This window comes from Crocodylus porosus, unplaced genomic scaffold (assembly GCF_001723895.1).
Source record: "Crocodylus porosus isolate Cpor-Errol unplaced genomic scaffold, CroPor_comp1, whole genome shotgun sequence".
NCBI classification, from domain to species: Eukaryota; Metazoa; Chordata; order Crocodylia; family Crocodylidae; genus Crocodylus; species Crocodylus porosus.
Window position 1 is genome coordinate 9094269 of NW_017728927.1, and position 20832 is coordinate 9115100.

A 20832-nucleotide genomic window follows, 5' to 3' on the forward strand; every position below is an offset into this window, starting at 1 on the left:
TGGCGCCGGGGCCCGGGGCCGCAGCTCTGCCCTCCCTGCGGCCCTCTGCGGGGTCTGCTCCTCGGATCCTGGGCGCTCACGCGGGCTGCCGCCCGGCTGAAGCGCGGGAGCGGGGTCTGAGGGAACCAGGCACGGGGGCGGCCCTGCCTCGAGCCGGGGCTCGGACTCCACGGCTCCGGTGGCCCCTGCCAGCGGCTGCTGTGTCCAGCTCCTTGCACAAGGGAGCCTCTCTGATGCCCTACCCCGCTCCGAGCGGATGGCGCCAGCGGGCTCGGGCCCGGTTCTGGCAGTTGGCAGCAGGCAGCCGTTGCCGCCGCGCCCGCGAGCGAAGTCCCAAGAGCAGACCCTCCCCCGGGGCGGAGGGCCCTGGGGGAGGCGAGGAGGAGGCCGGCGATGGACCCGACGTGGTAGGGGGACGCCCTGCCCGCGCGGTCCCCCGGGGCAGGCGCTGCTTCCCGCACACCCGCCGCATCCCTAGCCCTTGCTTGGGGTAGCGCCGCTTTTCTGGCGCGAGCAGGCTGCGGGCGGGGGGCTCGTCCAGCCAGCCGCCCCTCGCCAGAGCAGGAGGGACTCTGGGCCGGCCAGATGGACTTTAGCTGTTTGACCCTCGCAAACATAGCGCTTGCCTCGCTGGCAGCGCGGGCGGGGGGTGCTGGCCTTGCGGAGTTAATCTTTGAAAGGCCTTTTTGTCTCCAAGGAAGAGAGAGGCTGTTCTGTCCCCTCGTGAGTAAGATAACTTGTGCCGCCCTTGCCTGATCTCCGCGGGGGTCACGCTGGTGGACTTCAGTCGGGATGCCGTGGATTGGGCTGGGTTGTTATTCAGGCTGAGTACATGGAGATGGGCACGGATCCAACGTATGGTTACACGTGCACTCCAGGCCGGATCCCGCAAGCCGCGCGCTCTCAGAGCTGCGTCCTCCCGGTTCAAGAAATCCTGCGGGCCGCGGTGGGATGAGACTTGGGCGCAAGGAGATGCTCAGTGGGAGTTTTGTTGCATTTAACACCCCTCCGAATGCCGAGAGCTGTCCGGTGGATCCGAAGCGGTGGCTGAAGCTTGGTGTTTTCACCATCACACTGACCCCAAACCCATTGCAGTCCGTTATTTCTATTGATTTGGCTTCAGATCACAGCACCATGGTAAAATCAGGCTGGCGGGGTCCTTGGGAGGTCATTTAGCCCAAGCCCCTGCTCAAAGCAGGACCATCCCTGTCCAAACCAGCCCAGACTTAGGCTTTGTTTAACCTGCACGTGAAAATTGCCAGCGATGGGGATTGCATGACTGTTTGCGCTGGCGCAACTAAGTCACCAAGATACAAAAAACCTTGCCAAGAAAAGTGCTACAGGAAAGAAAGTCTGTCCTTCCTACAGCCAACAGCCCTGGGCAGGCTCAAACCATCACCCTTTTGGTGAAGAGGCAGGGTGGTGTAATTGTCTCTGATATGTCCTCCATCGAAGGTCTATATTGAGCAGATTCTTTTTGGTGTTGGGTGGTGGAACCGGAGCGTGCTCCATCCACTCCATGCATTGACCTGGTATTGCAGTGCTTCCAGGACTGGTGCAAAAAAACAGGGGGGGAAAAAAAACAAAAACAAAAAACCCTTTTGGTGAAGAGTGAGGCACTCTGATCTGCACCACAAAAACATGCTAGCAGAGGGCAGGCCCCGTCCCGTCTTCTTATGTTTACTGGGATTTTTCATTCTAACTCCTACTAAATTTACTCCGGGCTATACAGCGGTTGCAGGCCGGGGCACAATCAAGCCAAAGATGCTTCCAGGAGGAGGTGGCAGAGAGACGCGTCTTCTATAAACTCTCCCACCCTCCTCATTTCAGACTGCATTGACGCCAGAGGAGACCTGGCCATGGCTACCTCAGCCAACCTCAACGGCGAGCTCCCGAGTGCTGAACTCTGGCAGTCGCATGACAAGATGGTCCTGGAACCGCTCGATACCAACGACCCCGAGGTGAGCGGGCTGGCATCCGCGGGGCAGGGAGAGGGCGGCGTGCTTTGGCACTGGGTCGTCATCTGCTATGGGAGCACGTGATCTGCTGCATTCGTCCGGCCGGCACAGGGACCCATTCAACTCTGGGGTCATCTGCTTGCAGGACAGTGTGACTCAGGATAGGGTGTTGGGCCACCTGGGAGCTGCAGGCTCCCCCCTGCTTCTCCCTTTCACTTGCTGGAAGGGGTGGAGGAGGATGAGGGCTGGCGGCTTTCCCCACCTCGGGGCTGCTGTGAGCCTGCTCAACTTGCGGTCCCTGCGTGGTAGCCTCTAGCTGAGTCCATGCTGTGCCTTGCTCTATGACACCCAGGGGTGGTCCTTTCCTGTGGGAGGCGTTGCCCTACTTGTCCATCGCCTAGGTCTCGATGGTCCAGCAGACCCTCATGTTCCTACTGAAGCAAGCTCGTGGCTGTGACATGGATCAAACCTGGAGGGGATCCACAGACACGAGTGATAGAGACTCATTCTTGCTTCCAGCCAGCACCTACAAACTCACGCATCCTTGAGCTGCCCAAAGGACCCCACCCCACCTTTAAAAAAAAAAAAAGGAAATGGCTGGACCCATCCCCGCCTCCCCCCATGCAGACTGTACGTGCCACATGGCAGGAAAGCAGCTCTGCAGAGGCACTGCTCTGAGCCTCTCTGGTTCATCCACATAACCCTATGCAGAGTGTTGTCCACATCTCAAGCTCAGAGCCCTGGCAGAAAGAGGCCCTGCCTCTCCTCTCCTAGCCGCGACCTCTTTGTGCCTGTTCCCCATCACACTTCTCCCCTGGGAGGGGGTGTCTTGCCTCCGGGCACCCAGTCCCCTGCCTCTTCTCTCCAAGGTGTTCAACATCATCAGGAAGGAGAAGCAGCGGCAGAGGCTGGGCTTAGAGCTGATCGCGTCCGAGAACTTTGCCAGCCGGGCCGTGCTGGAGGCCCTGGGCTCCTGCCTGAACAACAAGTACTCGGAGGGGTACCCAGGGCAGAGGTATGGAGCGGTGCGTGTGTGGGGGCACCTCTTGGCTCATGCTTCTTGAGGGCATGATCCCTGCTCAGCTGCCTGGCCAAGCCCCTTCCCTTCAGAGCCCATGGTGGGCCAGGCCCTGCCCTTGGTGGAGGGTAGAGCAGCTGGCCCTGCAGATCCCCTGTACAGCTCCTCCCCTCTCCTCCGTGTGGCAGGTACTACGGTGGCACGGAGTGCGTGGACGAGCTGGAGAGGCTGTGTCAGAAGCGGGCACTGGAGGCCTACAACCTGGACCCCCAGAAGTGGGGTGTCAATGTCCAGCCCTACTCAGGTAACGCCCCAGCTCCTTGCACACTGGCAGCAGGGGAGAGCAATCCTGCCAATGCCTGGGGACCCCTGGCTTTCAAACACTGCCAGCCTTCCCCAAGCCAGAGGCTGCTGGGGAAGGGGAGTGCCCAGCCTGGGGGCTGTTTAAAGCAGGCAGTCATTTCAACTCCCTGCCCAGGGCTCAACCCAGGCCTCACCCCTCTGCAGTGCAGCAGGATCCATGCCTGACTTGCTCACACTGCTCTTACTGCAGGGTCCCCGGCTAACTTTGCGGTATACACGGCGCTGGTGGAGCCCCACGGCAGGATCATGGGCCTGGACCTGCCTGACGGGGGGCACCTGACCCATGGCTTCATGACTGACAAGAAGAAGATCTCAGCCACCTCCATCTTCTTCGAGTCCATGCCCTACAAGGTGAGGGGCACCTGCTTCTGCCACCCCAGCCTAGCGCAGCCGTCACCTCTGGCTTCCTTAGGATGGGGTTGGCAGGGGCCTGGCAAGCCCTGCAAGACTGGGTTGCTGGTATGGGCCCTGTCTTGTAGCCAGCTCGGGGGGCGCATGACCTAGCTGCCAGCTGGGCAGTAGCGTTCCTGACAGGCCACGGGACCCCTTTGGCTCTGAGGTCCTGTGCGTCCCGTGCCAGGAGGCAGGACAGGATTAGCGCCCCACGTTCCTTGCTCCCTCCTGCCATTGTGGGCCGGGGCTCACACCACAGACCGATGCCCCGCTGCCGACTCAGCATGTGGATCCCCAATGGGAGGCTCAAGGCTGATCGTGGGACTAGGCCGTGGGGGCCTGAGCTCGGGTGTGGGGCACTACAGGGGGTGTGGAGATAGCATTAACCCCTTAGCGCATGACTGGGTCCCTGTCGCCCGGCTGTGGCGTGGGAGCACGTGGGCAGGGCAGGCGGAGCGTGGTGCTCACCCTGCGGGCTTCCTGGCTGCTCCCGCCCAGGTGGATCCCAGCACCGGGTACATCGACTACGACCGGCTGGAGGAGAACGCCCGCTTGTTCCACCCCAAGCTGATCATCGCAGGTGCGTAGCAGGTCTGATAATGGGGAGAACGGGGTCACAGCCAGCACGCGGATCCCAGCCCGGCCGGGGCACGGGGGCAGCGCGGTGCCAGGCATCCTGACCTGCCTCCTGATCTGAGGCTGCGGTGGCAAAGAGGGGCCTTGTGCTGGGTGAGGGGAGGCTGGAAGCCAGGACACCCGAGTCCTGCACGCGGCTGTGCAGATCACCCGCCGCTCTGGGCTCCGGTTTCCCCAGCGGCCCTTGGTGTAACTGCCTGCTGGACAGCAATAGCCGGAGGCTGCTGGCCCAGTCCAGGGGCTGGTGGACACCAAGGTCCTTCGTAGTATCCCTCCCTGGCCTCTGGTGGCCAAGCCCCAAGCCCTGGGCTGGCTCCCAGGCATTTGAGCAGGCGTCAGGCTGTGCAGCACCTCTCACGGGGCGGCGCTCTCCCCCTCCCATCCCAGGGGTGAGCTGCTATTCGCGGAACCTGGACTACGCCCGCCTGCGGAGGATCGCCACCGAGAACGGAGCCTACCTCCTGGCCGACATGGCCCACATCAGCGGGCTGGTGGCGGCTGGTGTGGTGCCCTCCCCTTTCGAGCACTGCGATGTGGTCTCCACCACCACCCACAAGACGCTGCGGGGCTGCCGGGCCGGCATGATTTTCTACCGCAAAGGTTTGGGGGCAAGTGTCTTGGGTCAGGGTAGGCAGGGCGATGCTGCTGTAGCTTGGGGGTGGGTGAAAAGGCCCCTGGTACCATCACAGCCTCAGAGTGAGCAGGGTTATGGGGCCAGGTGCTTGGGTGGCTGCTGGCCAAGGGGCCCCTGGGAGCCTGTCCCAGTTCCCTGGCCTGCAGGTAGGAAGCGCTGTGCTGGATGTACCCCTCTGCCCCAGGCCCTGTCCACACATGGGTCTGAGGCTCCCTTGGGGCAGTGGCTTCAGTGCTGTCCTTATAGAGGGTCTCAGCCTTCCCTCCGCCTCTGCCAGGGACCCCTGTCTGGTGCATGCCCTCTTGTTGCTTGTGTGCTTGGGGCTGGACCTGAGCCTGGCAAGGCCCAGCTACAGGCTACCCTTGGTGACACTGCCCGCCCAAGTCACTAGGCAGCAGCAGGGCTGGCTGGGTCTCCACTGCCTGCCCTGGACCAGCCTTGGGAGAGTCCCTAGGTGGTGGAGGGGCCATGGGCCACATGCCAACTGGGTTGTGTATCTTCAGCTAACCCCTCTTACTGCACCCGTCCCCTGCCCTGGTGTCCTTGGGACATCCCGTCCCTCCAACCAGTAGCTCCCAGTACCTGGGAAGCACGTGGTCCTGCATACAGATGGGTGGGGTGCTGGCTTGACCATTTGGTGCTGGGAAACCCCGCTTCTAGGCACCAAGGGGTTAATCAGTCATGTCTCCCCTCCCCCCGCCCTTCTTGCAGGGACACGCAGCGTGGACCCCAAGACGGGTAAGGAGACGCCCTACAACCTGGAGAGCCTCATCAACCAGGCCGTCTTCCCTGGGCTGCAGGGGGGGCCACACAACCATGCCATTGCAGGTGAGGGGCCCCCAGCGCTGGCCAGATAGGGCTGGGGAGCCTGGGAGGGGGTGACAGCTCCTTGCCCAAGCCTGGGGGCTGGTGAATGGACACCAAGCTCCAGAGGAGCTTCTCAACAGCTGGGCCCAGGGCAGGGTCATAAGGACAGTTTAGGTCCAAGCGACCCTGGACCAACACTAGACAAGAGCCTGGGGGCCTCTGCCCCCCACCCCCTGGCGTTCTGGCCTGCAGCAGCTCTGCTCAGCTGTTAACACGTGGGAGCTGCAGCTGAAACAAGGCTTCCCAGGCTGCCGCAAGCAGAGGGAACGGGGTAGGAGGCTCAGGGTTGCTGGTCCTGGCCCTCCATAGACAGGAGCCTGATTGCCCAGAGCCCTGGCATCCGTTGCTGGTTTGCAGCTTGCAGCTGGGTCACAGATCCATCCCACTGCGGGTGTCCGCCGCGCAGGGGGTCCTGTCCCGGCAGGAGGCACCAGACTGAATGGGCCCTTTGTGGAGCCCTGGGACAATGGGGGCCCTTCTCTACAAAGCCCTTGGGCGCTGCGCCTGCCAGACAGGCTTGAGAAGGGAGCAGCTGCTCCGTTCCCCAGAGCTCCCGGCCAGTGTCCCATTGTCCGCACAGCCGGATGCCACCAGCCCGGAGCCAACACCTCTCCTCCCCGTGCAGGAATCGCTGTGGCGCTCAAGCAAGCCATGACCCCCGAGTTCAGAGCCTACCAACGGCAGGTGGTCGCCAATTGCAAGGCCTTGGCCGTAGCGCTGCTTGGCATGGGCTACCACATCGTCACTGGTAAGCACGGCAGCCGCGGCCCCCTGTTTCACCAGGCTGGGAGACAGGCTGGAGTCCGGCTCTGACACAGCCTCTCAGGGGACCCAAACTAGGCTTCTCCCCCTTTGCAGCTATGCTAAGGGTCCCAGGAAACCACAGGTGTGGCTGGATCTCTCCCCCATCCAGCCAGGCTCCCATGGATGCGCTGCCACAAGCTGGTCCTGCCCATGGCCTGTTTCAGCACCCCCCAGACAGAGCAGGGAGCACGGATGCTGGCAGCCGTTGTACCCTACATGGTCGTGGGAGCAGGATTGAGCCCAAGTGCCCTATTCCTTCAAGTATAAAGCACCTCAGATATGGGAGGGGGAACCTTGGATCTCCCGTCAAGGCCCATTTCTACCAGTACAACTTGTGTGATATGGGTGAGAGCTGCATCTGCTTTTACTCGCATCCACCACGGGCTACTGGTAGGAGGTGCACTGGCCTTCAAGGCATGCCTTCTTGCTGAGCTCAAGCCCCAGCTCCAGTGCCTAGTTCCCCCCACGGCCCAGCCAGGGCTCCCCTTCACCTCGCTGTGCTGCGTCTGTCCTGCAGGCGGCTCCGACAACCATCTCATCCTCGTGGACCTGCGCAGCAAGGGCACGGATGGCGGCAGGGCCGAGCGGGTGCTGGAGATCTGCTCCATCGCCTGCAACAAGAACACCTGTCCGGGTAAGAGCCCACAGGAGCCTGGGCAGAGCTGGGTGGACACTCCTGCCCCATCCACGCTGTGCTCCGCCTTCTGGTGGCCACACGCATGTTGCAGTCCGGCCACAGGGACGGAGCTGATCCAGCAAGTCAGGCCTTGACCCCACACTCCTTTCTGTGACCTTCCCTTCCCACCCAGATTACACTCCACCCCAGAAGCAGCTGCATTTCCATGCTGGAGCTGCCTGCTTGTCATCTGGGCTGAAAGGGATGACACAGTCGCCAACCCCTGTACCTATCAATGGAAGGTTAATCACTGCCACACCAATTGGCTGGGGCTAGGGAGGGGTGATCTGCTTTGCAAGCCGGGATGGGGGTAGTTCAGTGACTCACCTGGCCTCTGTGCTGGCTGGAGGGGCCCCTGGCTATCAGCAGTGGTGCTGGATTGATGGGACTGGATGCAGCTGCTTCTGTTGGTTGTAAGGCACCCTGGAGCCAAAGCCCAGCAGGCAGCTCTCCTGCCCACCTTCAAGGGGCTGCATGCCCAGGTCATCACCCTGCCGGCCAGACTTTGGGGCCAGGACACCACAAGGAGCTGTCAGGGCTCCTGCTCTTGGAGGAGAGGAGAAGGGAGGGGTGTGGAGACACTGCACAGCAAACTCCTGGGTGCCAGATCCCATCCTGCCACCCCTCCCTGCAGCAGGAGGACTGGCAGAGGCACAGGCAAGGTGTACTGGCTGCCTCGTTCCCCGGGTGATTTGTGGCTCTCACGCAGGTGACAAGAGTGCCCTGCGCCCAAGTGGGTTGAGGCTGGGCACCCCGGCGCTGACCTCCCGGGGCTTCCAGGAACAGGACTTCCATAGGGTAGCCATCTTCATCCACAAGGGTAAGACCGAGGCTGCAGCACCTAGAGGGGAAAGCTGCGAGGGTGGACTGGGGTCTCCGCTGCAGGGGTCTCTGGCTCCTGAGAGCTCTGGGCTCACTTGACTGGCCCCAGCCCAGATGCTGGCACTAGGTTTGGGTTTTACTGGGCCTGGCAAGTGCCCTTCTCCCGCCTGCTCTCCAGGGACCTGGTACAAAAGGCAGTGGCTGTTGCTCCCCTACAGACAGGAAGGAGGACCCAGGAAACTATAGACCAGTTAGTCTTACCTCGATCCTGGGTAAGGTTTTTGAGAGAATTATCTTGGCGCATGTCCACAAGGGGCCAGCGGGGGAGATTATGCTTAGGGGCAACCAACATGGGTTCATTAGCGGCAGGTCCCATCAGACCAACCTGGTGGCCTTCTACGACCAGGTCACCAAATCCTTAGACGCAGGGGTAGCAGTGGATGTAGTCTTTCTGGACTTTAGGAAAGCCTTTGACACTGTCTCTTACCCCATGCTCATTAAAAAACTAGGAGACTGGTGCTGACGCCTACACAGTCAGATAGGTCATTAGTTGGGTGGAGGGCCACACCCAGAGGGTGGTGGTGGATGGGTCTTATTCGACCTGGAGGGATGTGGGCAGTGGGGTCCCCCAGGGCTCGGTCCTCGGGCCCGCACTGTTCAACATCTTCATCAGCGACTTGGACGAGGGGGTAAAAAGCACCCTGTTCTAATTTGCTGACGACACTAAGATGTGGGGGGATGTGGGCATGCTGGAAGGAAGGAATAGGCTACAATCAGACCTGGACAGGTTACAGGGGTGGGTGGATGAGAACAGGATGGGATTCAACACTGACAAGTGCAAGGTGCTGCACCTGGGGAGGAAGAACCGGCACCATACCTACAGGCTGGGGAACTCCCTTCTCATCAGCGCACAGGCAGAAAAGGATCATGGAGTCACCACTGATGCCAAGATGAACATGGGCCGGCCATGTGGGGACGTGGTCAGGAAGGCCAACCGCACCTTGTCATGCATCCACAGATGCATCTCGAGCAGGTCCAGGGAGGTGATCCTCCCCCTCTATGTGGTACCGGTCAGGCTGCAGCTGGAGTACTGCGTCCAGGTCTGGGCACCGCACTTCAGGAGGGATGTGGCCAGCATGGAGAGGGTCCAGCAGGGCAGGCCCTGTGAGGAGAGGCTAAGGGAACTGAACCTGTTCAGCCTTCACAAGAGAAGGCTGAAGGGGGATCTAGTGGCCTGTTACAAACTAGTCAGGGGGGACCAGCAGGCATTGGGGGAGTCCCTGTTCCCCCGAGCATGACCAGGAGTGACTAGAAACAATGGTCACAAGCTGGCAGAGGGTAGATTCAGACTAGATATCAGGAGGCGCTACTTCACTGTGACGGGGGCTAGGATCTGGAACCAAGTTCCAAATGAAGTGGTTCTGGCTCCTTACCCTAGGGGTCTTTAAGACAAGGCTAGACAATCACCTTTTTCCTGCCATGGCAGGGGGTCGGACTTCATGATCTGCTCAGGTCCCTTCCGACCCGACCAACTATGAAACTATGACCTGCTCCTTGCAGGTTGGTTGCTCTGCAGAGCCAGCCACACTTAGGGTGAGAGCAGCAGCAACCTGGGAGCTGGGCTCAGCTTCCCCCAGTGGTTGAGGGCAAGGATGGGTTGAAGCCCAGCCCTGGAGTTCCCAATTGCTGGGGGGGGGGCAGAGCGCCCACCCGGTGAGTTGGGGCAGACTTGTAGTACTGGGCTGCCCTGTGCCGGTTGATTAACCCCTGCTGTACCTACAGGCATTGAGCTGACACTGAGGGTCCAAAGCGACATGAGTCCCAAGGCGACGCTGAAGGAGTTCAAGGAGCACCTTGGTGATGAGAAGTACCAGGGGCCACTGCAGGCCCTCAAGAAGGAGGTGGAGACCTTTGCTGCGACATTCCCCATCCCAGGCCTGCCTGTGCTTTAAACCCTGGGCGGCTGCTTGCCTGGGTCCCAGCGCTGTAAGAGGGACCACCGGGATCAGGCCGCTGCCACCAGGGCAATGCCTCCCACCACGTGCTCTGCTATATCCCCCATGCACCCACCCCCCACAGGACCTCACCACCTCCTCCTACAGCCTAATGGTTAGCACTGTCAGCCCCTTGGAAGATGAGCATGTACTCACCTCCCCTGGCACTTTCAAGGGGCAGAACCCAGGGCACTGCCCCACATTCAAGGGCATGACCCAGGGAGTGGGAGAACCCACACTCAGACCCCAGTTCCTCAGCCGTGGTACCCACAGACCCTGCACCCCTTTGTAGTGGGTGGAATCAGGGCCCGAGATCTCCCTTCATCCAACTTTTATCCGGCCACCTTGGTGCTCCAGACTGGGACCACCTGGGCTCACAGAGGTGCCAATGCAGGGGGTTTGGGAACAACCTACACTGATACAGGTATGGGGCTGGATGCTGAGCTGTGGTTGTGCTCTATAAAGCTCTTCTCCATGCAGCCCAAGCTATATACTCATGCCTTCTAGGGGGGGCTGCTTAGCAGGGAAGCTTGCCTTATGCTCAGCAATGTAGGGGAAGTGTTAGGATTCCCGTACCTTTGCACAGCATGCTGGTTTCAGAGCAGCTCAGGCACCTGAGAGCTTGCTGCCGGCAGGGAAAGACTGATGCATAAGCTTATGCTGTATGTAGCTTCCCAGTGCAGCAGGCAGGCAGTTTGGCAGTCAGCTACAGAGGGAAAAATGCCTCTATTTCTGTACGTCACCCCTGAGCCCATTCTGCAGGGCCAGGCTCCCACACCAGCTTGCCCCTCTGTGGTAACCAGACACAAGAGCCTGCCTCATAGTTCAGGATCATTTTTTAATAAGCACAGTAAAATTAGGAATCGAACACGAGGTACAACAAGAATTCGAAGCTTTAAAAAATACAACTGAGTTCCTCTTTGTGTCTCAAAAAATAATGGAACCCAAATAAATAGTTTGTTTAAAAGTATGTCTTGGCCTGGGCGCCCGGTGTGGGCACCTGGCTCAGTGCAGGACGCGGCACGACGACATGCTGCAGCTCCTCCCGGCTGCCACATGCGCAGGCTGTAGCCATGAGGGCTCGAGGTGCAGACAGGGACACGACATGCGGGGATGCAATGGTGTGGTTGAGGGAGACGAGAATTCATCGTGGGCCACCAGGGCAGAGCTGCCCCCCCTGCCCTCCACCGACTGCCTGCCCCTTGCACTGGAGGAGCTGGCAGGGCCAGACACCCTATACTTCTGCCTTCCTGTTCGAATGCAAATCAGGCATGTGACCTCTCAAGCAATAGGAGCCCTGCTGCAGGGGATGCCTACCTGGTTGCTCTCTCTTCTAGACTCCCTGAATGGGCCAGCGTAGCTGCTCCTGGTCACAGCTGGGCTTTATAACCACCCGTCCACAGTGGTACCCCCCCATCCCACAGCAGGCTCGGCTGGCCCAGCCTTTCCAAGGCACTGATGCTGAAAAAGTGGGAGCTGGTCACCCCGGATCTCACAGAATCAAGCTGTCTGACTGCTCCTGCTCTGCTGTGGTAACCAAGCACACAGCGCCGGAGCTTTCCTCTCTTTAGCCGAACTCTCCCCTGCCACCAAGGTGCTTGGTCAGTATTGCTAAAATAGAGGCAGAGCTTCCCCTTGCTGGGGTTGAGGCCACACAGCTGAGCTGCAAGGAAGCGGCTGCTCCTGGGTTAGGATCAAGCTGAGCACTTGTCTCTGAGAATGACGCTTAGGGGGAACTCCCACCACCTTGTAGCTAAGCATCCAAGAGCTGGCACTAGCAGGGTGTAACGGAGCACAAGCCAGCGTGATACCTGTAGACACCAGGAGCTGGAGGACAAGCAGCATCAGAGCCTCCCCCAGCTTGGCAGCAAGGCACCAGGACGCCCTTTGCTTGGATGAATTCTCTGGTTGCAACTACAAACCACGTCTCCCCAGCACAGACAACACAGAGTAGGCAGCAGGCCCCAGCCAGCCATGCAGCATGGGGCACGGGCTGGCAGGCAGTACATACAGAAGCAGAGGGCCATGCATGACAACACGAGTCCAGCAGCGCAGAGACACAGCTACACAAAGACGGTCTAGTGCTATACAGTCGCAATGACTGGCCCTGCAGGTGCCAATGCCAGCTGCGGGCTTAAAAGTGACAGGACAACAAGGTGCGCAGGTCTGTTCTACCTCACGCCTTGCACGGACAGACCAGGTGTCACAAAGCAGGCCAGTTTGGGAGAAGCTCTTGAGTGCTAGGTTCCTAGTTTGTGAGTGGTTCCTAATAGCTAAAGGTAGTGAGGCAACATAATTAAGGATCAGGTAGTCTTAAAGTGCGTTGGTGTGGGATCAAGACAATACAGTGCAGCCGGAGACCCTGAAACCACCACGCGAGACAGCTTTCTGGAGCCACGGCAGCTCATGAGCTACTGTCTGTCAGCTCACACTTCCCCTCTCACTGCAAACAGTATGAAATGCAGCAGATTCAGGCTTTAAGAGATTGGCCCCAGTGGCCTGAATGCCACAAGGCTAGTGGCCCAAGGGCTCCCCAAGGGGTGGTTGTGACGGGAGGGGTCTGGCTCTGGGGGACAGTTGGTGGCCAGCTCACCATTTGCCCTGAGGTGGTACAGGGAGATGTCCCAAAGCATGTTTCACTGCACTGCATTACCTACCCCTGTAACCTAATGCATCCCCCACCCACCAATGCTCCGGGGGGACTTCGCACAGTGTGCTGCAGCCAGCTGAGGATGCATCAAGCCAGAGCTGCGTGCTCCCACAGAGCTCAGTTACCTTTGTTGCAAAGCGTGAAGGGCTTGAGATTGCTCCTTTTCCAGTCCAGTGGCTGAATGACTAAGCAGAGGTCAGGAGTAAGTGGCCTCACCTGCACTGCTCACATACTAATAAGCTGCCAGCTGCTCTTTCTACGTGCACTGGTGCCTGAGTGTCTCCATCTGAACACGATGCAGATACTGTCCTAGTAGGAGCAGACAGCTCAGTGATGCTACTGGTTCATGTACACGGAGTTTCAGTGGGATCTCAAACCTACCCAGGTTGAGTGTGGGAGCTGCATCCCAGAGGACATGTTCGCTGCTGCAGAGCAAAAGCTCCTCACCTGCTTCTGACTATACAGACGACCCTGCTGGGCCGCGCACAAACACAGAAAGCTGACACGATGCTGCCCAAAGCCTCAGCAGGAGACAGCTTCACCTGGCTCCCGACCACATGCTGGAAAAACTACAAACCGCTTCTGGCTGCAAGTCCCAGTCAGGGACATCGCAACCTCACACTTTCCACAGGCACTGGTCTAGCTGGATGCCTGTAGTACTGACAATAGAATATTTCTACCCCCACCTCCAGCTAGTGTCTCAACAACCCCCGCTTCATGTGAGGGCAAGATGACATTGGCATTCCAGCACCTTGGGCACTGGGGCATGCAGTGCAATCGTCCCCCAAGGGGGCTCCATATTCTGTACTAGTGCAGCTTTCCCATTGCATTCTAATGTGATCTAAAATCTACCCAGAAGCCCAAACCCCTGCATCGAAGCTTCCCCCAGCACAGAAGGAGCTTTACATTCGATTCCAGCACTCTGTCCCACGGAATCACATTCTAGGGAGGACTGAAAGAGACTTCGGCTTCTCTTGTAAAAAAAAAAAAAAAAAAAAGTGCTGTTTCCCCTCTAAATCAGCAGGGAAGAGTGCTAAAAGAGGAATAAAATCAAGACAAGCTTTTCCTGTCAGACTTCTCCCTCACTCCAGGAATACCCCAGAGGCTTCCTCCAACCACCCAGAGTAAAACAGTAGGAGCTGACGAAATGGAACCTCCTCGGAGAATTTCACAGAAGGGAGAAATGCATGGAATATGAACACACACAAAAAGCACAGCATGAATCTTTATGCGCAGATAACAAACCCATGGATGTGCCAGCATCACTGTCCTCTCAGCAGTCTGAGAGGAATGGCACGGAGAGCAACACAGGACCAGCTCTCCCTGTCTGATCAGTGCCACAGGGGGATGCCCAGTAAATGCCACGAGAGAGGTAGCGGAGACATTCCAAGGGCCTGGCACTGAACAACAACAAACCAGGGTGGAGGTGGAGTGGAGGCAGTGCCTGCTGGCCTGGGGGCCCCCTGCTCCCCCTAGAGCACAGGCAGGCCCCAACTAACAGCTGCAAAAGGATAAAACATGTCACCTGTTACATTCATGCCTGGCCTGTCCTGAGCACTAGTTTTTCAATAAGCTGGGGCCCCTGCCCCAAAGCTCCTTGATCCCACCCCCTCCCTCTCAGTGCATCTTTCGGCAAATTGCCCCATCGTTCCCTATAAGACACTGAAACAGCTACTGGGTCGCCAGCTTGAGCCCCCATGCCTATTACCTGTCCCTAAAGGCAACCCTGCCACGGTGCTGCTAAAATCTCAGCCAGCTTTAAAGACCCGCAGGCCTCCCCATCCCTCCCACCACCCTGCAATCCAAGCCTCAAGCCATGAGCGTGTTGCAAACGAACAAGGCATGGTACTCTACATTCATGCCAACAGGGGGACCGCTGTGTCACCTAGCCATCAGGGACACACTGCTGACCTGTTCTTCCAGCAAAGCTGAGCAACCAGGAAACTTTGGGGAACAGATACATGCACGCTTTGATCTCCCTGCGACAGGCCCAATGGGGAGCAATTCCAGAAACTGTTAATGAGCTAATGAGCTAAGAAGACGCAAAAGGGACACTGAACTATTCCTTAATGTGAGCAGATACTTTCAAGCCTTGATCCCAGTGGCACGGTTTGAGTCAAGTTCCTCCCTGCCCACCCCCAACATTGGCAGGACATTATATTTGCTGTTGGTAGGCAGCAAAATACAATCAAAACCCACCTGGCTATTTAAAACATATTAGGCTTTCGCTGATGTCACAAGAACATGCATAGTCTGAGCATGAGTGAAGAGGATCCTATTAGCAGAGGGGACAGCCCCCTGCTATTCATACCCACCCCAATATGACAGTGGGTTTCCCCATGCCTCCCAGCTAAGGGCTGGAGGGCACAGTGTCGTTAGTGCACAGGTTTGCAAGCTGACAGCGTCCCTTTAGCATTGAAAGACAGAATGGCCAATCCATTTGAGATCTCATGGATGATGGAGTAGGACACATTCTAGTTCTCAGCCTCAGGGAACCATGAAGGCTTCTCCCAGAGCTTAGATTAGCAGGGACTCCTGTGTGCATGCACACCAGCTGTCCCGTGTCCCCCCGCCCCCCACCAGTGCATCAGGGATCCGCAAAGAGCATCGCTGTTAAGCACAGAGGACCCGTGTCAGAATCAGTGGAGGTAGCCTCGCCACCCAGAGGCCGTTAGATTTTGTACAAAAAGCTAGGGACGTAGTCAAACCGCAGCTGGGGGGTGGCACCCCTGCCAGGCTCCTGAAGGTACTGCAGTTTCAGCAGCTCTGCCAGGTACTGAACAATTTTGATGTCTTCATTCGCCAACCCTAGCTGGAGTTTCAGGAAGTTCATGCGGCGGCTCGCAATGGACTCCTCTGCCTCCGCCTCATTGATGGGCAAGTGCAGGTGGTGGCAGAAGGCATACAGGAAGGCTTTCGAGCACAGCTGTGTGAGGGCGCTTTGAACTTGCATGTAGTAGGTGCTTCCCCGCTTTATCTGTGTGCGGTGGTCGGCCAGCCGGGGCACCAGCGTCCCCTTGTAAAGGGGGCAGCGCAGAGTCTTGCTGTCGGCATCCAGGATGCTCACATAGCGGCTGTAGCGAGTCAGGGAGTGCAGCATGCTAGCTCCAGCAGGGGATCCCACTCTGAAATGCAACGGAAACAGTGTGAGGAGGAGGAAGGCCACGAAGCTCTGAAAGGTGATTTGGAGGCACAAAGATACACAGACCAAGAAGATTTAAAGCCCCTGGGAGCTGTGCTGCCATAGTCTTGCAGGGCAAATCTAGCACTCGCAGTCTGCAAAGCAAGCAGGTAGGGGCTTCTGTGGGCACATAACAGAACCACCACTTAAATGGAAGCGGATGGCCTCAGTGGACTACCAGTTCTCAGTAAACCACAGCACACTAGGTTGCACATTCACCACCTGGAACCTCAACACTGCACCCCAGGGCAGGCAGGCAAGTTATAATGGACTGGACTGTACAAGGAGCAAGAAGCCAGGAGAAATCCCCGGTGACTAGAAGCGAATCTTGCTACCAGTGTTCTCTACTGGGAGCGAAGCTGTTGCTTCTAGATGTCCCTTTCCCACAGCTGCCAGGGTTTCCAGGAGCCCTGGCTTATTTGCAATCACTTATATGTTACTGAGATTCTGCTTGTAGAGAATCCTTTGGTAAAAGCAGCATGGGCTCTACTGCAGCAGCTGGATGTTTTCCCTCTAAGGTGCAAAGGCAAAATACACTCACCACACAGAATCATCTACCAAGGGCTGCATGACATTTACCCAAATATTACATCCCTATGCAAACTCCCTGCAGGGCTCCCAGTTCAGGTCTGCCTGTTGGGAGAGGCAGAGCCAACCTCAAACCAAAGGTGCCGACCTCCCCACTCAACTCTGATGCCAGAGCCAGGAACTGTTCAGCTCTGACTCTGACACTGCTGAGACTGTATCACTGTAGGAAAGCTGCTACCAAGCAAAGGAGCTGCAGAGAATAGTTCTAGATTAACCCCTCCCGCTTCCAAGCATTTTCCACAAAAGTTTTGCTGAATCTGTCATGTCAAACCCTTCATACTTTAACCCTTCTATTGCCACACATGCAAGCCATTCCATTTTCCTTCAAACAACCTTAAAAAGGAACATGTATAAAGCCCTTGTCTCTCACCCACTTATAAGCACCGTACATCTGGCAACAAGTTTTTAAATTTCCACAGTAAAGTTGGGTAATCTGAGGAGCTGCTGTTGGCTCAGTTATAGCTGTCACTCTGACTTAGGCAGGCAGGTGACTAAACTGAACAGTCAGCTGGTTTCATAAGTTGAAGCTTCCAAGGAAGGGAAAAAGCACAACAATCCCACAGGCCAGACTGACACTTTTTATGCTCGGATTACTTTTGTAGCACAGCACCCCTTATCACATCACTCAGTTGCAATATCAACCCTGTTCTACATTCCCCATCTAGGCTAAGAGGGACAGTGCTAAACACACTAGCACACATCCTAACCCTGGAAAGCTAGAAAAGAAAAATGCCAGCTCACTGTTGCAGGGCTATTTCCCATAACAGGAAGCAAGAGAATAGCCAAAGCTTTAATAATAAAATAAGAGTCTGCAGCCAGTAAAACCCTCTTCTAGACCTGACCTTCTAGGAAAACCTTCACCCAAAGCAAAAGCCTCCTTAAAATCCAAACTGCAGCCCTTTTAGGACACTGAGCAACTCGGGCCTTTGGTTTGACCTTACAAGACAGAGAGCAAAGCATGGTCATAGTGAAGCCCAAGCTCCCCAGAGTACTCCGCTCCCCACCACCTGGTTATCAGATGCACTGACACATGCAGACAGCCTTCCTCACTCCAATGACTATATATCAGTCTTTCGGCTTCATTAGCAGCACGCTGCACATTAGGAAGCAAAAGAAAAACCAGAAGTTCCTGCATCAGAAAGGTTGGTTTAAAATAAACTTGAAGTGCACAGAAAGCAGACTTTTGAGAAGCTCAGAGCCATCTAGTGGGGTCATAGTATTTGATCCAAGGGCACCCTGATCAAGAAAAGCAAAGGGACCAAGGCACTGGTTTCATTGCTTTGCGAGATTAAAACCTTTGGTATTTTCACTGCATGGTTCCTCACTGACTAAAGGGAACCAGAAAGCTCAAACCTAGCAGAATGCTTGGGAAGACAAGCCAGTTATAAAGGGTCTCTAGGAAGGAATGAACTGGAGACAATCCCTCCCCAGACACACAGGCACACCAAATAAGCAAGAAATCTGTAAGCAGCATTGATTCAAGCCCCCTCCCTCCATTAAAGTGACTGGGGTCATGGCTTTAAAACCATGCATTTCCCTTCACGAGGTTGTGAACATCCAAAGTCCTTTTCACTGACATTACCCAGCAAATGCCCAGGGTTTGAAACTACCCGTTAGCTTACCTCTGCAGCCCAATCAGCTTCCACTTCTGGAAATCCATGATATGCAAAGGGGAAGTGACCCAGTGCTTCACGGGCTTGGTGTATGCACTGCAATTTGGAACAAAGATGGAGAGAGCAGTGACCAGTTTCTTTACTATTGCTTCGTCTTCTCCCAGGACTACCAGCGTCCTCCCGCTGAGCAGAGAGTATATCGCAGGGTGAGCAAAGGGGTATTGCCTAATGAACCTCAAGGCATTCTGGCCGGCTTTTTTTTTGTGCCTTTCGCTGAAGTGACTGATTGGATGGGCAGGAGGAGGAGTCCGATCAGAGCACGTGGAAGCCGCGCTGCTCATGTAGCTTGTGGAGTCAGAACATTCATCCAAGCTAATTTTACTGACATCTCGGCTGTTCAGTAAGTAATGGGGATCGGGTTCATATGAGAGGAGTCCCCCAGGGACACCATCGTGGGACAAGTAGTCTGAGAAGTTCACGTGAAGGCCCTGGTCTGCCTGCCTGTACGGCTGCGGGGGAATGCTGACCACACCGTCGTCATCACAGTGCTTTCGTCCCAGGTCAGGCAGAGGCTCTAGGAAGCTAGGACTCTCTTTCCCAATACAACAGGCAGAATCCACCTGCAGCAAGTGCTCCTGTTCGGACCTGCCTTCCCTCTCTTCAATATTATCAGGAGTTAAACTTGGGCTGAAGTGAATACCTCCCTCTTCCTCATCTGCGTAAGTTTCCTCATTAATGGCACTTGGGTAGCTTGCTTTAAAATCTTCCGGAATCAGAGATTCTGAGGGACACGTGCTCAGGACTTCAATGCTGTCCTCACTGATGGTTCTTCCGCTGACTGCTTTGTTTCTAACCATGTGGGGGCTTGAACTGATGGGCAAGCTGGCCTGGCTCTCAGATTTGGTCAGAACAGAAGCAGACTTTTCTGTTCCCAAAACCTCGATGCTCTCCCCACTGCTGATGCTCCCTTTAATATCTGCATCCAGGTACTCCAAGTTTTCCTGGTGGTCCTCGGCAGGAGGATCGCTCACTTTTAGCTCCTGAGGATCTTCCATCTCTGGATCCATCTTGATGGGCACAGACTCCACACTTGACTTGTAAGATCCCAGGCTGATTAGCACTTTAGGGATGGGAAACTCTTCTAAACTCTTGGTGTTGAGAGTGTCCTGAGGACACCCCTGACAACCAGCAGGGTGTTTTTCAGCTGGCTTCTCATCTAGGACAGACACATCTTCAAACAGGAAGTTTACTATAGTTTGCTGCTTTAAAAGTGCCCTATTGATCTGATTTGTCAAGAGGTAGCAGACATCACCTCTGAAAGTTCGCTCTATCTGATTCAGCTGATCGAGAGTTTGGGTGAAAAAATAAATGTCACAGAGCTCCTCCAGGGTTTTTAGTTTCTTGTCAAAACATTTGGCAGACTTTGCTTTGATGAGCTTAGGTGTGTAGGGTGGCAACCGTTCATATAGATGCATTTCACCAGGCTCATCATGGTGGGAGGTAGTTGAGTCCAGATCAAAACTTGCATTCGCTTGATCTGGGGCACACTCTGGCTCGTATGGATGGAAATCAGAATCCTTCAGTTTTCTATAAGGATATGACCTGATTTGCTTCAGCAAGTCTTGGTGCTCGATAATCAATTTTTCGACACTGGCTAGTTCATTCGCTTTCTCGATAGCCTGGGTAGTGTAATAACCTTTGTCATTGGCTTTCTTTTGAATCTCCGTTTCATTGTGCAGCACAGTCCTAGTATAGTCAAGGTCTTTCAGCTTCTTTTCAAGTTCATTAGCAAAAGCTTTCCTGTTACCCGTCTTTAAGCACTCAGAGGCTTTGGAGAACTCTGCAGAGAGCTCCTGGAACTGCTGCATGATTTTGTGCTCATCAGTGGAAATGTAGGCCATGCAGAAAGGCCTCACAAAGCCTCTCGCTTCAAGGTCGTAGAGAGTCAGGTGGTGCACATAGGCAAAAGCTCCTTCTTTCGAATCTCCCAGGACCACTTTGGAGTCCTCCACAAAGTTCAACTTTGGGTAGGCGCACCCTGGCGGGTGCCCCACAAAGGAAGCCTGATAATCCACAGACATGATGCGGAGGGAGAAATAATTGAGATCAAATGTGCCGAACACTTTGGCATCATCTGGGATGGTCAGCAAGGGCTGGGGTCCCACTTGTTCGGAGAACTCAGAGATGAGGATGAAGTCCCGGGGGAACTTGGAGCCCGAGAGCTTGGACCAGGGGTTGGCGCCATAGGTGGCAAAGGGGTAGAGGGGCACAGAGTATTCCTCGGGCAGGGGCGGCTCATCGTATGCCTCCTCCTCCAACTCCTCCTCTTTGGTGAAGGCCACTACGTCAGGGGCGCTGATCATATTTCCGGGTGGGGGTGAACGGCATGGACGAGCAAAGCCTTCCCCGCGCCCAGGAGACACCACTTCGACACAGCTCCGCGGAGGCAGCTGTCCCGGCCCCTGCCAGGCCTCGGCTCTCCCCACCGCCCCGGGGGGGAAGGCCCAGCCCTCGCCGCCCCCGGAGCCTGAGGGGCAGCGCTTCGCTCAACAGCCGCGCGGGGCTGCCCTAGACCCCACGCCGCCACCGCCGCCGCCGCCGCCGCCACCGCGGACCCGCCACTTCCCTCAGGAGC

The 20832-nt window shown here is 56.6% G+C and overlaps 2 protein-coding genes across 2 annotated transcripts; one reads left to right on the forward strand and one right to left on the reverse strand.

Moving 5' to 3' along the window:
* The first annotated feature begins 1799 nt into the window (after positions 1 to 1799).
* SHMT1 (serine hydroxymethyltransferase 1) lies at positions 1800 to 11135 on the forward strand. Its single transcript, XM_019541927.1, has 11 exons — positions 1800 to 1961; positions 2828 to 2973; positions 3165 to 3280; positions 3530 to 3690; positions 4231 to 4312; positions 4756 to 4968; positions 5714 to 5830; positions 6495 to 6617; positions 7191 to 7307; positions 8059 to 8169; positions 9954 to 11135. Exons 1-11 carry the CDS (start codon positions 1860 to 1862, stop codon positions 10121 to 10123), a joined length of 1458 nt encoding a protein of 485 aa, XP_019397472.1. The 5' UTR covers positions 1800 to 1859; the 3' UTR covers positions 10124 to 11135.
* SMCR8 (Smith-Magenis syndrome chromosome region, candidate 8) lies at positions 11007 to 20648 on the reverse strand. Its single transcript, XM_019541926.1, has 2 exons — positions 18207 to 20648; positions 11007 to 15940 (listed from the first exon to the last, which is right to left on the reverse strand). The coding sequence occupies exons 1-2, from the start codon at positions 20558 to 20560 to the stop codon at positions 15487 to 15489; spliced, it is 2808 nt and encodes a 935-aa protein (XP_019397471.1). The 5' UTR covers positions 20561 to 20648; the 3' UTR covers positions 11007 to 15486.
* Positions 20649 to 20832: the final 184 nt, after the last annotated feature.

Coding starts and splice junctions, on each gene's coding strand:
- SHMT1 (XM_019541927.1), top strand. CDS start 1,860: ATGGCTACCTCAGCCAACCTCAACGGCGAGCTCCCGAGTGCTGAACTC. Junction 3,281..3,529: donor CAATGTCCAGCCCTACTCAG/GTAACGCCCCAG, acceptor CTCTTACTGCAG/GGTCCCCGGCTAACTTTGCG. Junction 6,618..7,190: donor GGGCTACCACATCGTCACTG/GTAAGCACGGCA, acceptor TCTGTCCTGCAG/GCGGCTCCGACAACCATCTC.
- SMCR8 (XM_019541926.1), bottom strand. CDS start 20,560: ATGATCAGCGCCCCTGACGTAGTGGCCTTCACCAAAGAGGAGGAGTTG. Junction 15,941..18,206: donor AAGCTGATTGGGCTGCAGAG/GTAAGCTAACGG, acceptor GTTGCATTTCAG/AGTGGGATCCCCTGCTGGAG.